Below are 17,255 nucleotides of genomic sequence, written 5' to 3' on the forward strand. Positions count from 1 at the left end.
GATGCCATTGGCATATCAGAACTGTTCAAAGGCCACAGCTGTGAACTGGAGCCCATCGATAGTCACAATGGTGTGGGGAAGCCCTTCAATGATGAGAATCTGCTGAAGGGCATTGAGTGTGACAGCTGTGATGATGGATGCCATGCTGCCCAGGGCCATGTAGAGCCAAGGAAGAGGCCAGTCAAGTTGAGATGAATGCTATCCCAAGGGAGGGGGCCAGGGTTGGACTGAGTTGGAGCAGCCTGATAGTGAGCATATGTGGAACAGCGGTGCACCATAGCCTCCATGTCCTTGTTGAGTCCTGGGCAATAGATATGTCACCTGGCAAGGGTTTTCATATATGGCATACCCCAATGCCCACAATGGAAGAGTTCCAAGACATGAGTGCATAAAGTAGTCAGGATGCCAACACATTGGGTACCTGCCTCCGCATCTAGTAGGAGCACTTTGAAGACAAAGGATAAATGATGAGAGAGATGAGCCTAGGCCCAGATCCCAGGATCAGCTGACTTCGAAAAATAAGCAGGCTACTCATAGAGTTCACTGTCTATGGCATGCTACAGCATAGGGTTCTGGCACTCATCTGCTGCAATGTGAGAAGGAGTAATGGGAATTTCAGCCAAGGTGTGTTGTCATTCCGCATTGATATGAAAACAGAAGATCTCCAGTTGGTCAAATGTCAGGTCTGGTCCTTGAGGGTAAACGGGAGAGGGCATCCACATTTGCATGTTGTGCAGTGTTCTTGTACTTGATGATGTAATTGTAGGAAGTAAGGAAAAGAGCCCATCGCTGGAAGCCAAGAGTGTGGCTCAAAGAGTGCTACTAATGATTTATGGTTTGTAACAAGGGTAAACGGGTCCCAAATATGTACACAGGGAATTTATTCATGGCAAAGATGATTGCCAGTGCCTCTTTCTCAATCTGGGAGTAATTGCTTGGGACAGTCATCAGCATTTAGGCAGTTGGTTTCTCCATACCATCATCATTAATGTGTGCCAGTGCTGTTCCAATGCCATAGCATCCATAGCAAAAACAAGAGAACATGATGGTGGAAAGGGGGTAAGGCAGGATGCAGAATGTAACATGACTTCATCTGTATGAAGGCCTGCTCGCAGGTTGGTGACCAGTGAGATGGAACACCTTTCTTCCGCAACTGGTTGAGGGGATGAATAATGTGTGCTGCCTGTGGAAGGAAATTAGAATAATAATTCACTTTCCCCAAAAAGACCTACACCTCCTGGAGGTTTTGGGGATGCAGCAGAAAGTCAGTAGCAGAAAAATTATGCATAGTGGGCTGAATCCAGTCTTTGGTGAGCAAGTGGCCAAGGTTGTCAACTTGTTCCTAAAAAAACTGGCATATTTGCAGACAGCACATGAGCCCTGCATCATGCATCATAGTAAAGAGGGTATATAGGTTATGCATGTGGTCTTGGCACATAGTAGCCATAACAGTTAAGTCATCAAGGTAATTGGTACAAGCTGGGATGGACATGATTAACTCTGGATGATTGCTGGAGCAGAAGAGATCCCAAAAGGCAAACGCTTGTATCTGTATTAGCTTAAAGATGTACGCATTGCAATTCCTCTTCTAGTGGAATCTGTTAATAAGCATCAACAACATATATTTTAGAAAAACACTCACCTCCAACAAGCTTTGAGAGGAGGTCCTCTTGACATGGTATGGAGTAGGTTTCCACAAGAGCTTGGGTACAGATCATTGATTAAAATCGCCACAAAGCTGTAGGGAGTAGTTTGGCTTCTAGATCACGACCAGGGGTGTGGTCCAAGTGTTAGCATTGACCTATTCTATAGTCCCACTGTTGTAAAGACAGTTGAGTTCAAGCTTAACAGCCATCGATACGGAGACTGGAAGAGGATTATCTCAACAGAATTAGGGCACCATATCTGGACGTAAAGAAATATGTGCCTCAAAATTGGTGGCGTGCCCGAGGCCAGACTCAGAGACACAAAAGAGGCACAAAGTTCAACAAGTTCCTGGAAGGGGACTGTGTTCAATGTTGTCCATGATGGAGAACCCAAACAGAATGAAAGTATCGAGGCCAGAAATGTTGCCAGTTGAATGACTGTTGACAACACACAGTGTTCGTGCCACGTAACCATCTTGTATGTTGCCGTAGTGGTGAATTGATCTCTGAGGGGACTAGAATTCTCACCATATGCAACCAGTTATGAGAGTGCAAGGCCAAAGCCAGGTAACCCAGACAAGTGTATGTTGGGAGATTGATCAGGGAAACTTGGAAACAACTCCTGTGTCAACTTGGAAACAAACATCCTGATGAGCAATCATGAGATTACTAAATAACTTGGGGGCACAACAATTGACCTGAAGTTCATGCACTGTTCTGTGATGCAAGTTAAGATTGGGGTTTGACTGATCTGATGCCTGACTTCAATGGGTGCAGTGCGCCCAGCGATCGGGACAGTCTGCAATGTTGGTGCATCACAAAACACTCAGGACAAGAAGGCAGACCCCACTGTTTGCACGGGCATGGCATGACTGTCTACTCAGAGGTCACTGACACATCTGAAGGTGATGAATTGTGACGACGCCTTTGAGAAGAAGGTTTGTGAGAATTCCGTCCCCGTGGCAGTCGTTGAACCACTGCAACCTGGTGGCAGCCAGAAGATGTTCATTACGTGCCTGCGTGATCTCAAAAGAGTGCGTAGTTTTCAGTGTGTCATCCAAGGAACCATTGTCTAGCTTGAGGGCTACATTGCAAACTTCTGGATCAGGAGCCAACTGGATTACTACCTCATGAATTAGGTAATTGGCATATGCAGTATTGCAAGATGGATTGGCACAGGTGAAATCACAATGATGGCTCAGACCTTGCAAACTCATCACCCAAGAACGATAAGACTTTCCTGGTAGCTTGTGGTACTGATGGAACTCAACGCATGATGTGGCCACTTGGAACCATTGTGAATAATATTTCAACAGCAAAGAAACACGTTTACTTAAAAGTGAGTGCAGCCAGGGGGGCCAAGTACGAAAAATGTCTCAGGTGAAGACTAAAAAATGGGAGAGCAGCAAGAGAGGGGAAGAAAACCAATGTGCACTCCGTGTGCATACCGGGGGGAGTCATTCCAGATGTGGAAAGGGTCCTTCCGGATGCCATGAAGGGTACAGGGTGTACCCATCTGCAGGTGGTTGCTCATGTCGGCACCAATGATGTGTGTCGCTATGGATCCGAGGAAATCCTCTCTGGCTTCCGGCGGCTATCTGATTTGGTGAAGACTGCCAGTCTCACTAGCGGGATGAAAGCAGAGCTCACCATCTGCAGCATCGTCGACAGGAGTGACTGTGGACCTTTGGTACAGAGCCGAGTGAAGGGTCTGAATCAGAGGCTGAGACGGTTCTGCGACCGTGTGGGCTGCACATTCCTTGACTTGCGCCATAGGGTGGTGGGGTTTCAGGTTCCGCTGGATAGGTCAGGAGTCCACTACACGCAACAAGCGGCTACACGGGTAGCAGGGGTTGTGTGACTTGGGCTGGGCGGTTTTTAAGGTTAGATGGCCTTGGGCAAGTACAGAAAGGGCAACAGCCTCAACGGGTGCCGGGCAAAGTCAAGACATGCGGGGACCAAGCAGCAATCGGTATTGTAATTGTAAACTGTCGAAGTTGCGTTGGTAAAATACAGGAACTTCAAGCGCTGATAGAAAGCACCGAAGCCGAAATCGTTATAGGTACAGAAAGCTGGTTGAAGCCAGAGATAAAATCTGCCGAAATTTTTACAAAGGTACAGACAGTGTTTAGAAAGGATAGATTGCATGCAACCGGTGGTGGAGTGTTCGTCGCTGTTAGTAGTAGTTTATCCTGTAGTGAAATAGAAGTGGATAGTTCCTGTGAATTATTATGGGTGGAGGTTACACTCAACAACCGAGCTAGGTTAATAATTGGCTCCTTTTACCGACCTCCTGACTCAGCAGCATTAGTGGCAGAACAACTGAGAGAAAATTTGGAATACATTTCACATAAATTTTCTCAGCATGTTATAGTCTTAAGTGGAGATTTCAATTTACCAGATATAGACTGGGACACTCAGATGTTTAGGACGGGTGGTAGGGACAGAGCATCGAGTGACATTATACTGAGTGCACTATCCGAAAATTACCTCGAGCAATTAAACAGAGAACCGACTCGTGGAGATAACATCTTGGACCTACTGATAACAAACAGACCCGAACTTTTCGACTCTGTATGTACAGAATAGGGAATCAGTGATCATAAGGCCGTTACAGCATCCCTGAATATGGAAGTTAGTAGGAATATAAAAAAAAAAGGTAGGATGGTTTATCTGTTTAGCAAGAGTAATAGAAGGCAGATTTCAGACTACCTAACAGATCAAAACGAAAATTTCTGTTCCAACACTGACAATGTTGAGTGTTTATGGAAAAAGTTCAAGGCAATCGTAAAATGCGTTTTAGACAGGTACATGCCGAGTAAAACTGTGAGGGATGGGAAAAACCCACCGTGGTACAACAACAAAGTTAGGAAACTACTGCGAAAGCAAAGAGAGCTTCACTCTAAGTTTAAACGCAGCCAAAACCTCTCAGACAAACAGAAGCTAAACAATGTCAAAGTTAGCGTAAGGAGGGCTATGCGTGAAGCGTTCAGTGAATTCGAAAGTAAAATTCTATGTACCGACTTGATAGAAAATCCTAGGAAGTTCTGGTCTTACGTTAAATCAGTAAGTGGCTCGAAACAGCATATGCAGACACTCCGGGATGATGATGGCATTGAAACAGAGGATGACACGCGTAAAGCTGAAATACTAAACACCTTTTTCCAAAGCTGTTTCACAGAGGAAGACCATACTGCAGTTCCTTCTCTAAATCCTCGCACAAATGAAAAAATGGCTGACATCAAAATAAGTGTCCAAGGAATAGAAAAGCAACTGGAATCACTCAACAGAGGAAAGTCCACTGGACCTGATGGGATACCAATTCAATTCTACACAGAGTACGCGAAAGAACTTGCCCCCCTTCTAACAGCCGTGTACCGCAAGTCTCTAGAGGAACGGAAGGTTCCAAATGATTGGAAAAGAGCACATGTAGTCCCAGTCTTCAGGAAGGGTCGTCGAGCAGATGCGCAAAACTATAGACCTATATCTCTGACGTCGATCTGTTGTAGAATTTTAGAACATGTTTTTTGCTCGAGTATCATGTCGATTTTGGAAACCCAGAATCTACTATGTGGGAATCAACATGGATTCCGGAAACAGTGATCGCGTGAGACCCAACTCGCTTTATTTGTTCATGAGACGCAGAAAATATTAGATACAGGCTCCCAGGTAGATGCTATTTTTCTTGACTTCCGGAAGGCATTCGATACAGTTCCGCACTGTCGCCTGATAAACAAAGTAAGAGCCTATGGAATATCAGACCAGCTGTGTGGCTGGATTGAAGAGTTTTTAGCAAACAGAACACAGCATGTTGTTATCAATGGAGAGACGTCTACAAACGTTAAAGTAACCTCTGGCGTGCCACAGGGGAGTGTTATGGGACCATTGCTTTTCACAATATATATAAATGACCTAGTAGGTAGTGTCAGAAGTCCCATGTGGCTTTTCACGGATGATGCTGTAGTATACAGAGAAGTTGCAGCATTAGAAAATTGTAGCGAAATGCAGGAAGATCTGCAGCGGATAGGCACTTGGTGCAGGGAGTGGCAACTGACCCTTAACATAGACAAATGTAATGTATTGCGAATACATAGAAAGAAGGATCCTTTATTGTATGATTATATGATAGCAGAACAAACACCGGTAGCAGTTACTTCTGTAAAATATCTGGGAGTATGCGTGCGGAACGATTTGAAGTGGAACGATCATATAAAATTAATTGTTGGTAAGGCGGGTACCAGGTTGAGATTCATTGGGAGAGTCCTTAGAAAATGTAGTCCATCAGTGGGATCCGTACCAGATTGGGTTGACGGAGGAGATAGAGAAGATCCAAAGAAGAGCGGCGCGTTTCATCACAGGGTTATTTGGTAACCGTGATAGCGTTATGGAGATGTTTAACAAACTCAAGTGGCAGACTCTGCAAGAGAGGCGCTCTGCATCGCGGTGTAGCATGCTCGCCCGGTTTGGAGAGGGTGCGTTTCTGGATGAGGTATCGAATATATTGCTTCCCCCTACTTATACCTCCCGAGGAGATCATGAATGTAAAATTAGAGAGATTAGAGCACGCACGGAGGCTTTCAGACAGTCGTTCTTCCCGCGAACCATACGCGACTGGAACAGGAAAGGGAGGTAATGACAGTGGCACGTAAAGTGCCCTCCGCCACACACCGTTGGGTGGCTTGCGGAGTATAAATGTAGATGTAGATGTAGATGTAGAGAGCAGCTGTTGGAGACCATCGTGAGAAACCCGAAAGCAGCGAAGTGTTGTTTCAGCGGCTGCAAATACATGTCCCAATCCCCCTTGGTATCATTAAATGGCAGAAAGGTGGATGAGTGGGACTCTGGGAGGTGAAAAAAGTCTGAATGGGTCTTTGTACTTGTAATTGTTCTGTCAGAAGCCAAATTTCCTGATGCAAAACTTCCATTTGCTGCTGGAGCTGCTGTTGAAACTACTGTTCCAATTGCCACTGCAGGAGCAACTGTTGCTGTTGCTGTTCCACGTGCTGTACAAGTTTTACGTCCATAATGCACTGTTAACCTTTCACCTTGTCACCAATTCTGGAAACTGGAATCAAGCAAACCTGGAACACACTGGCTGATGGGTAAATGGCATCAACAGGAAATCACCAGTCCAATGCAGACACACACACACCATACAGCAAAATACCAAGACCAGAGAGCAAAACCAGATCATATACAGGGATGTAGCAACTATCAGCAACCAGAACAATGATGAATAGATAAACGATCACTAGTGCTGTTGGACCACAACTGGGGTCTGAGCTTCTGTGCTGCTGGCTTTATAGGACCACTGTTAAGTGCTGGTAGGCTGGTGCAGTGGGCGTGGCCTGTGCATAGTGCTGTGGCAATGACAGCAGTGCTCACAGGTTATAGGAGCACTGCCTAGCAGCTGTCACCTACATTCATGCCAGCTGGCAAGCTGTCAAAATTGTCAGACTGGGATAGCAGACATACCTTAAGAGCTATAAGCACTGTTCAGTCGAAGAGATGTGTTTCACAGTAACAAAGACTAACAAGTGCTCATAGCTCTTAAAGCATGCACTTTATTGCCCATCTTGACAGACATTTTTTCCTTGATTTTATCCACACCACCACATCTCAGAATATGGAAAGCAAAGTGCTTCAGTAATGCTCATAGCTCTTAAGATACGTATTTTAGACCCCATGTTTACCAGATTTTTTGCTTTGAATGATCATTCCTGTCATGTCTCTGGATATTGACCATTACTCCTGGGACATTCTGTATAATATTTAACCAAAAATAGCAACTAAAACCAAGGCTTAATATATTACTATACTGATTTTACACTGCTGTTAAAAGCTCTGACACAATTACCAAAAAAGCCAAAACCCAGTGTAGTATTGTTTGCAGTAAAAAACACACTACTTTGGGAGTACATTTGAAAACTTATTTGTAAAATGCAAGTTCCTTTTCAAAGTCAGTGATTTGTATTCATGTTTTGTGGTGTGTAACCAGAAATACTACTTACTTTGGAAAGCTATTAAACTTAGTTTAGTCTTTTCATGTGGGAACACCCCAATTGAGAACAATGTTTCAGACTGATAAAAATTTATTTATCAGTAACCAACATGACCAAAGTTTAATTGTGCAGAGAACTGTAGAAAATGCAACAAGATTCCATCAAATCATTCACAGTACTCTGATTACCCAATGAATGTTTCTCATAAAAGATATGAGGCAAACCTTTGAGAGAAGAGAAGTTCAAAAAGGAGCAGAAATGTAAAGCACAGAAAATAGGAAATTTTCCTTAGCAATAAAGAAACTTCAGAAGGTGTAGAAAGTGAAGAATCTTGGAGCTCTGATAGAAGTAAAAACATAAAATTAAAAAATTAAAATTAGGGGAAGAAAACAACAATAATAACTTGTCATGGGTGTATTTTATATTGCATATTTCAGTTTGATTTACATTACTTGTCATCATAGAGAGTGTAATTTGTTATGTTATTACTAGTAGCAATTTAATACTATAAAGGACATAATAATTATGTTCTTATTATTATTTATGAGGTGTCTTTTTAAAGTAAGTATTGTTTTGAAATTCCACCACCGCAGCACCACAGTTAACATTTGGCACTTAGTAGTAGTAGTAGTAGTAGTAGTAATACAGTACTATATAAGACATAAAAGTTATGTTCTTATTATTATTTCTGAGGCTTGCTTTTGAAGTAAGTACTGTTTCGAAATTCCACCACTGCAGCACCATAATCAGCCTTTGGCCCATTTGCGCTGTGTTCTATACTCTGTTGGCAAGTCACAGAAGCCGTTGCAGACATTTGACGTGTTTGGTTTTGTTAGTTATTATTCAAAATGCCTCATATGACTGAGAATTTTTGAGTAATTGAAATGCCTCTGAGAATCACAGTACCCATGAAATGTAATTTGATGAGTTTCCTCAAATGTCCAAATGTGTGCTTTATTCAACTGTTACAGAACATTTAAATTATTGAAAGTTATGCTCATGCTGAGTACTGAAATTGCTGACTGAAGTGCACAAAACCAATCAATTAGCCAGTTCTCTGACATTCCTAGAGTGATACAATGCTGAAGGGATGAGTTTTTACACCAAACTGTAACAGATGATGAAACATGGGTGGCTTACATTACACCTGAACCAAAGCAACGATCCATGGACTGGTGTCATTCAACAAAGTGAAGTTCAAGAAAACAATTTCATCCCAGAAAATCACGTATACTGTTTTTTGGGACTGGAGGGGGGGGGGGGGGGGGGGGTATTGCTTGTGGACGTTTGCCTTATGGTAATACCATTAATTCTATGACTTATTGGCAGATAAAAAAAAACTGCTCCATGCAATCCATAACAAAAAACATGACATGTAAAATACCTCCCTTGAATGTGAGAGAAGAGAAGCACTTTAATTACCACCAATGCTGAATGAGAAAAAATTTACAGTTTCTCAGGTTCTGACTGTAGTTGGACAGTGGTAATAGTGAATTCTCAGTCATACCATCATAGCAGCTTAATTGTTTGGACCTCCACTATTCACAAGTACAAAGATGAGTGAAACTAGAAAATTTCAATCACAGTGAATGAAAATTCACATAATAACTTAGCTGCTCCATATGATGAGACACTCAGCTTTCATATCCTTGAGGGTTGTTGCTTCAGAAAGTCTTGGAATCTTCTGTTGTTGTTGTACTAATTTTTAAATAAAACATATATTGTGACTGATTATCAAGTACATATGTGGAATGTACATTGGCTGTCTGACAGCCTCTGAAAGACTCTCACACAAACAGCTTCTGAAAGGCAATAATGCAGACTGACTCGTGGCTCATGTTCCACTTCCTTTTATGAAAAGTAAACAAGCAAAGACATTATTGAATGTAAGATTTACAAAATAACAATTAAAACTCGTGAGATGATTTTAGTTACTTACATAAAAAAATAGGCCTCACATTGCCCTTCATGTTCGGACATTTAGATTGGAAAAGTTTACTTAATTTCATATACAATTTCTGCGTATTTGCAGTGAACAATTTAAATTACATTTTAGTTAATTATAAACAAATCATTTTGAATAAAATATTATTAATAGTACTTTGGTTTGCTCTCAAGTAGAGTTACCATTTTAAATCATCATAATGAATCAACATTGTAGCTTTTCAGAAGTAGGGGAGAGGTAAATTTTCAAGAATATGTGGTGCCAAGTGACTGCACAGTTCATATCACGAAATTTCAAAGTTTGATTATTAACAAACGGCTTATTCTCATTAGTTGCTAACATAAATTAGATAGTATATTAATGTGAAATTTAATCTGAGATAATAAACTCATTTGTACTGCTGGAACTGGGAATAGACAAAACAGTATAAAATCCAGAAAGTCAAAAATTCGAGCTAAAATGATCTCTTCGGAGGATGTTGTCATGAGGAAAGAATTTCACATAGGGATGGGAAGGTAGTCCCATTTCACATGTTGAATAAGAAGATTGTTTTGTGTCTTGACAGTGCCCATCCACACACAACCAATTGACCTCTAGAGCTAATTGGATCCTTTGGATGGGTCAATTTGATCAACCTTCTTGATACAACACCCAGTGACTATCATGTGTTCCTGCATTTGCAGAAGCATTTGAAGATGTCAAAAAGGCAATTTGCAGTTGTTGTCTAACCATTGGGTAGATTTCTGTGAGGGTGGTATCCACATCTGGTTGTATGATATAAGTGCCATAATATTGGTGGGAATTACATAGAAAAGTAAATTAAAGTACAGGCTTTCATGTAAAAATAAATAGCTAAGAAAAATTTACTTGTCTTATATTTGTTCCAGAATGGTACTTCCCCAAAAACCATGCCTCATATTTTATGTTAGGAGTTTGTGTGCACTACATTTCAAAATATACTATATAAAAAATTTAATGTAAAAAAATAGTAATAAAAATGAGAGTGTTGGATGTCAATGGGAATACTGGAGACTGAAAAATAAAAATTTTAGAAAAAAATTTCCTTAGAAATAACTGAAAGCTTATATATATCACGAGTTGAGTCAGCGAAATTATATCAGTGAAATTATATTTATTTAGTCATGGATAAATATGAATGTCAATACCAAATTACAAGTGTGAACCATGACTAACATTCCTTTCTGTTTATTAAGGTTGAGCAAACAATATTTCTCTCCATCTCCTCATTACAGTGTTCAACTCTCATTATGTAAGAAGCATATATTTACTTTGCATTTAGAATGGGTGAATTACTGCTGAGTTCCTTATTCAAGTCAACAGAAGCTCATCACTTCTAGTAATGTGCTTGATCCAGTACATCATGTCATAACTGGATTTTGCACTGCCCACTTTGTCAGGCACAACAACCATCTAAGACAAACACTTCCATCTGATGTATAATTGGTACAGGACGTAGGGTATTCTACAACACATATAAGAGTAGTTTTTACAGAAACTTGGCATTTTATCTGGAGCTGATGAGTAGATAACTTACCAAACTGATGCTGTAAAACAACATGCTTACTTGGCAAGTAACTAAGGAGATTTCATGAATGAAGTTTTCTGAGAAAACCTGTATTCTTAAACATTTATAAAATATCTATTTAGAGTTAAAAAGCAATGGGAACAACATCTTCTTTGCCATAATCTAAATTTTCACACATTACAAGACAAAACGTATTCATAATCATGGCTTGTTTTCCACAAATTAGTTTTGTGTGTCCATTTTTGGCATGGAAAGCTTTCTTCCATAAATTTCCTATTGCTTTTTCTCATTCTTGTCTTCCCATATGTTTGCTTGATTTAAATGCTCTAAAATGTATTTAGTCATGTTTTTACTCTTGGACATGCCACAGCATCAATAATTGCTGTGGTAGATCTATGATGAATTCAATGTAATAAAGCCTTGATTTGCTCTTTAACAGGGTAAAAAGAGGTCAATGAAGGAGTACCTCGAACAACAAAATAGGCAGCTTGATGAATTAGTTGTCAGAGTCAGGGGAAATTTGTCCAAAAATGATCGCAAGAAATTCAATACTGTGCTCATTATTGATGTTCATGCACGTGATATCATTGAAACATTTGTAAGAGACAGGTAAGCTAAGAAAATTCTTCTTCTGTCTAAAATCACAATTAAATTTTACCATATAAAAATAATAGAAGTATTTAATTTGTTTCAGCATTATGGATGAACAGGAATTTGAATGGGAAAGCCAACTGAGATTTTATTGGGTGAAATCAGTGGATAACTTGGTGGTTAGACAATGCACAGGTTTTTAAAATTTCTTTCATAAGAACTGAAATTTGGAATAAATGTTAAATTTTGGAAACATATATTGCATTGTAATTATCATTAGTATGCTATCTTGACAGAAGAATATCTGGTTTTGTTTTTAACTCACCCTAAGTGTCAAGCTTTTCCTCACAATACCTTTATCTTAAAGGTTCACATCACAGAAATATATAGTGCGATACTGTCTTTCCTTGTATTAATACCTCAATGACGTATCATTCAATGCAGTTCTTTTATGGTTTTTGTTAAAAGCACTTCTATCTCTTCTGGAAAGCTATTTGTCTATGAGACAGATGACTGCTGAAGACTCTGTATGAGCAACTTCTGTAATACGTGTCAGTATCTCCAGGGAGCTACATTCAAATAATTTTTCCATTCTCTCATCCTTACATCCAAATATGAAATATGTCAGTTTGCAAGTTGTAAACATTTAATTTTCCCTAATAGCTGATGTATTGTCACAACAGTACCATGTAAGGAGGGACTAGCCACTAGAATTTCTATCCCCTTCAATTTGTTTAAAGCATTTTGATGATGTTATTAAGATTTAAAGTTTTCATATGGAACTGGAAGACAGTTTGACAACTATATTTGACTATAAAACTCAGCTTCTATACACATGAATGAAAAAATGACAGATGATTTGAAAACCCCATCACTCATTTCAATAATTTTATCCTTCTACCTAGCTGTTCCCAAAAAAAGTCTCTGAATGTCTGTGGAGAAATGGCAGTCCTTTCTTCCTCAAGAGCCAAAACTTGAACTGTAGTGATGTTGGACATTTGGGTCCGCATATTCCAACACATCTAAAAAGGGTTCAGTAAGGTATTCTGGGTTGGCCAGTACATTTTAGGAAATTATTGTCCTCTGAGCATTGCCTCACAGATACTGCCTTATGACAGAGTGCATTGTTATGCTGATGAAACTATCATTGTCTCCAAACTGTTCCTGTGCTGTAAACAGTGCGCAGTGCTGTAAAATGTGCTCATAACCTCCTACAGTTAATGTTTCCTTGTGTGCGATAAGGGGATCACAGCTTAACCATCTAATCAGGAGGTGCTCCTTTGATGAAAATGTGTGACAGGACTTTCACACTGTGTGTCATGGTATACTTTAAATATTACATAGAGGAACATTTTTTCTAAGGCTACTGTATTTGTAATGAGTAAAGGTATTATGGTTAGTTGCCCCATTTTTGCAACTTGACATCTCAGTGGGTGATTGCCCAATTACATATCAAATGGTCTAGGCATAGGTCCTCAGCCAAGTGTGAGAATTCTTTTTTTTCTCATCATGTACTGCTTGTGTTATCTCTAGCAGTCATTTGTTAACATGAAAGTTACCAAGTTACACCAGGGTACCCCCATGTGGCTATGACTATTAATTGTGAGTCCTGTGAGTTAAATAACAGAGCTGATATTTTTTGTGTCACATAAAAAATGTGCACTATTTTAATTTATTTTTTCTGCTTTCCAAATCAAAACAAAGAATATCTGTTTAACTTTAAATTCAGTCCCGATTTTCAAACTTTCCTATATCCTTAGTTTCAGCATATTAAAAAACAAAATTCTGCTTATATCCAAATCTGCATGTACATGACTACTCTTAAGTGTTTGGCAGAGTGTTCAAAGAACAAGGTTCAGACTATTTCATGACTGTTCTACTCTCAAAAAGCACATGGGAAAAATGAACACCTAAATTACACTGTATGAGCTCTGTTTTCCCTCATTTTATCAAGTGACCATTCTTTCATATAAAATAATGAGAAAATTGGTGATTGTAATTTCATGAGTGGGTCTCATCTCATCAAAGGACACCTTTTATTTTTTGACACCCTGATGTGCTTATCATATCTGTGATACTTTCTCTCCTATTTTTTGATGATACAAAATGAGCTGTTGTTCTTTGATCTTTTTTTATGTTCTCCATTAGCCTTACCTTGTAAGGGTCCCATATCGCACAGAAATACTCCAGAAGAGTACGAGACAAGTTTTTAGTAGTTGTTCCATTATCGAAACGGTCTGCCAGTAAGATGCAAACCTTTGGTGTGCCTTCTCCACAACATTTTCTGTGTGATGGTCTTAATTTATTTCTTATTGTAATCCTTAGGTATTTAGCTGAAACCACAATCTTAAAAATTTGTGTTGTGTATCATTTAGCTGAAATTTAACAGACTATATTTTAGTGTTAATAAGGAGTATCTCACACTTTTTATTGTTTACGGCCAGCTGCCACTTTTTGTGCAATAGAGATAACTTATCTACACCATATTACAATTTTTTGATCCGCTGATAACTTTACTAGATGGTAAATGACAACATCATCAGCAAATAGACTGAGAGAGCTGTTGAGATAGTACCCTAAATCATTAATATAGATTAAAAACAACAGAAGACCTATAACACTTCCTTGAGAAACACTAGATATCATTTCTGTTTCACTTGATGAGTTTTCATCAGTTTTTATAAACTGTGACCTTTCTAACAGGACAGCATAAATGCCATTGCATTACTGAGACAACATTCAATAGGGATGCAATTTGGTTAAAAGTCATATGCGAGGAATGCTATCAAAAGCCTTCAGGAAATCTAGAAATTTGGAATCAGCTTGAGATCTCCTGTTGACAGCACTCATTACTTCATGTGAATTTGACAGCACTCATTACTTCATGTGAAAAAAGGGCTAGTTGTGTTTCACAAGGATAATATTTTTCTTGAACCATGGTGACTGTATGTCAGCATCAGAGGTATTTCATGAATTTGTAACACAGTGTATGTTCCAGAATATTACTACAAATTGATGTCAGTGATAGTGGTCTATAATTTATCATATTACTTCTGTTTCTTTTATTGTGTGTTGGTGTGATCCATCCTTAGGGACAGATCTTTTGGTGAGTGAGGCTGTTGTATATAGTTGTTAAATATGAAGCCATTACATCAATATTGTCTGAAAGGAATCTAATTGGTATACATTTTGGACTGGATTCTTCTTTGGTGAAGGAATTTCAGAATGCTGTGCTTATTAACTAAAAAATGAAAAATCTAGGCTGGTGTAATAACAATATTATGAAAAGGGTAGAGTCCTACTCACAATATAGAGTAAATGTTGGCTCACTACCACACACAGCAAAAAAACTGGTATACATTTGAGCTTTTGGCTGAAAGGCCATCTTCTAAAGTTTGAAAACACACACACACACACACACACACAGACAGACACACACACACACACACACACACACACACACACACACACACACACACACACACACACACACATGACCACTGTCTCTGGATGCTTGGGCCAGACTGCATACAGCAACTGCACCTGGCAAGAGAAGCAACTGTGGATGATGGGTGGTACAGTTAGGGTAAGGAGGAGGCTTGGGTGGGAAGGGATAGCTGGGTAAAGATGATGAAAGGTGCAGTGCTGCTTGTGGAAGCATGCAAGAATGTAGAGGGCACAAGGTAGGGCGGCTAGATGCAGATGGATGATCTGGAAGGGGCAGGGGAAGGAGAGTAATGGAGGAGGATAAGCAGCACTACACCTTCCCAAACCCCTACCCTGCTATTGCTCCCCCTCTCCATCCCAACCTGCTCCTTACCTCCAGCACCCACAGATTGCTTCTCTCATCATGTACAATTGCTGTACACAGTCCAACCTCAGCAACTGGAGACAGCGATCATGTGTGTGTGTGTGTGTGTGTGTGTGTGTGTGTGTGTGTGTGTGTGTGTGTGTGTGTGTGTGTGATTGTGTATGTTTTCTACTTTATAAGATGACCTTTTTGGTCAAAAGCTCAAATATGTAGCAATCTTTTTGCTGTGCCTGTCTGCTACTCAATGTCTTCTCAGTGGGTGTACAGCAATCTATGTTTTTCATAATATTGTGTTTAGTAAATCTACATTAGTGGCTCTCTCATCAGTATATTATCATTGCCATCATACATTGAAGTTATTGGTTGTGTCTTTCCACTGGTATGCTTTTCATAGGACCAGAATATTTTTCAATTTTCTGCTAGATTTCAAGACAGAGTGTTGTTATGGAAACTATTAAATGTATCTTGCATTGAAGTATGCACTAAGTTTCTGGCATCTAAAAACCATGGATAATATTGGAGATTTTTTGTTCTTCTGAATCTGGAATGCTTTCTTCATTATTATGCAAGAATGTGCTGACCTGTTCTGTGTACCACAGTGGTTTTGTTCAGTCTCTTATTAATTTACTTGGTGTAATACCTCAGCTGGCATCAATACTATTTCTTTGAATGGAAGCCACATTTGGTCAGCATTTACACAGTATGAAAGTAATGGTGACTGCCTCATAGAAAGACATAAAGTGAATGTCTGTCTGAATGTTTTTAAATAGATATTGGGTAGGCAGTGTAAAAATGCACATTTTTGGTTCTATGAAACATGTTTTAAAAAACTTGAAGCACTGTTGTATTAGTTATGTATGCAACACCTAGTTCTACATCTTGGTAACATATTGTAAATGTTTTGTTGCCATCCTATTATTGTTAGAGGTGTAATAAAATTTTCCATAAAAAGTAACTTTACCTACTCTTATCCAGTGCTGTGACGTAAGAGTACACAGGCCTCAGCCAAGAGTACACTGTACATACTCTTACCCCCCAACCATAGCAACTGGAAAGAAATAGGCTAAACGTAAAAATTAGGAATTCTTTATTTTTAAAAACCAAATGTACATAATTATATTATAATTAGTAACAGCCTTTTGCATATAGCAGTTATACAAACTACAATTAGTTGACTAGTGAGGCTTAATTGGCCTAAATTTGCATATTGATACAACTAATACGGACGGTGAAACAAAAATTACCCTAAAGAACACTGGAAATGAACAGAAAAGAGCCGTTTTGAAATTAAATAGCCCTAACTTATTTCAATTAAATAGAACTATCAGTGTTCCCAAAAGAACTGCTGCCACTTCCAGCACTCTAATTGGCAATATATTTGTTGAAATGAATAAAGCTAATCACACCACAGCAGAAAAAGTCATAAATGATCTCTCTGATCACGATGGGCAAATACTCACCATTAACAACTTTAATACACATCAGAGTAATGCTGGGGCTCAATGGAAAACCATTAGAGACATGAATGAGGAAAATATTCATCAGTTCAAATTATGCCTTCAGGAGACTGACTGGAGGTATGCTTATCTTGCAGGTGATGCTAATACAAAATATAATTTATTTACAGATGAAGTATCAGGTATATTTGAAAGTGCCTTCCAAAAAAGATCTATAGACTACATGGCAGACAGTCAGACCAAAAACCATGGCTCAC

General features: G+C 39.4%; 1 protein-coding gene across 1 annotated transcript in view; it reads left to right on the forward strand.

The window, feature by feature from the left end:
- Positions 1 to 17,255, forward strand: part of LOC126484896 (dynein axonemal heavy chain 10) — a 1,141,797-nt gene that overhangs the window by 313,365 nt on the left and 811,177 nt on the right. The window contains exons 20-21 of the mRNA XM_050108495.1: positions 11,579 to 11,748; positions 11,834 to 11,925. Coding sequence (XP_049964452.1) covers positions 11,579 to 11,748; positions 11,834 to 11,925 — 262 coding nt within the window. The remainder of the gene's footprint in view (positions 1 to 11,578; positions 11,749 to 11,833; positions 11,926 to 17,255) is intronic.

This window comes from Schistocerca serialis, chromosome 6, assembly GCF_023864345.2.
Source record: "Schistocerca serialis cubense isolate TAMUIC-IGC-003099 chromosome 6, iqSchSeri2.2, whole genome shotgun sequence".
Classification (NCBI taxonomy): Eukaryota; Metazoa; Arthropoda; class Insecta; order Orthoptera; family Acrididae; genus Schistocerca; species Schistocerca serialis.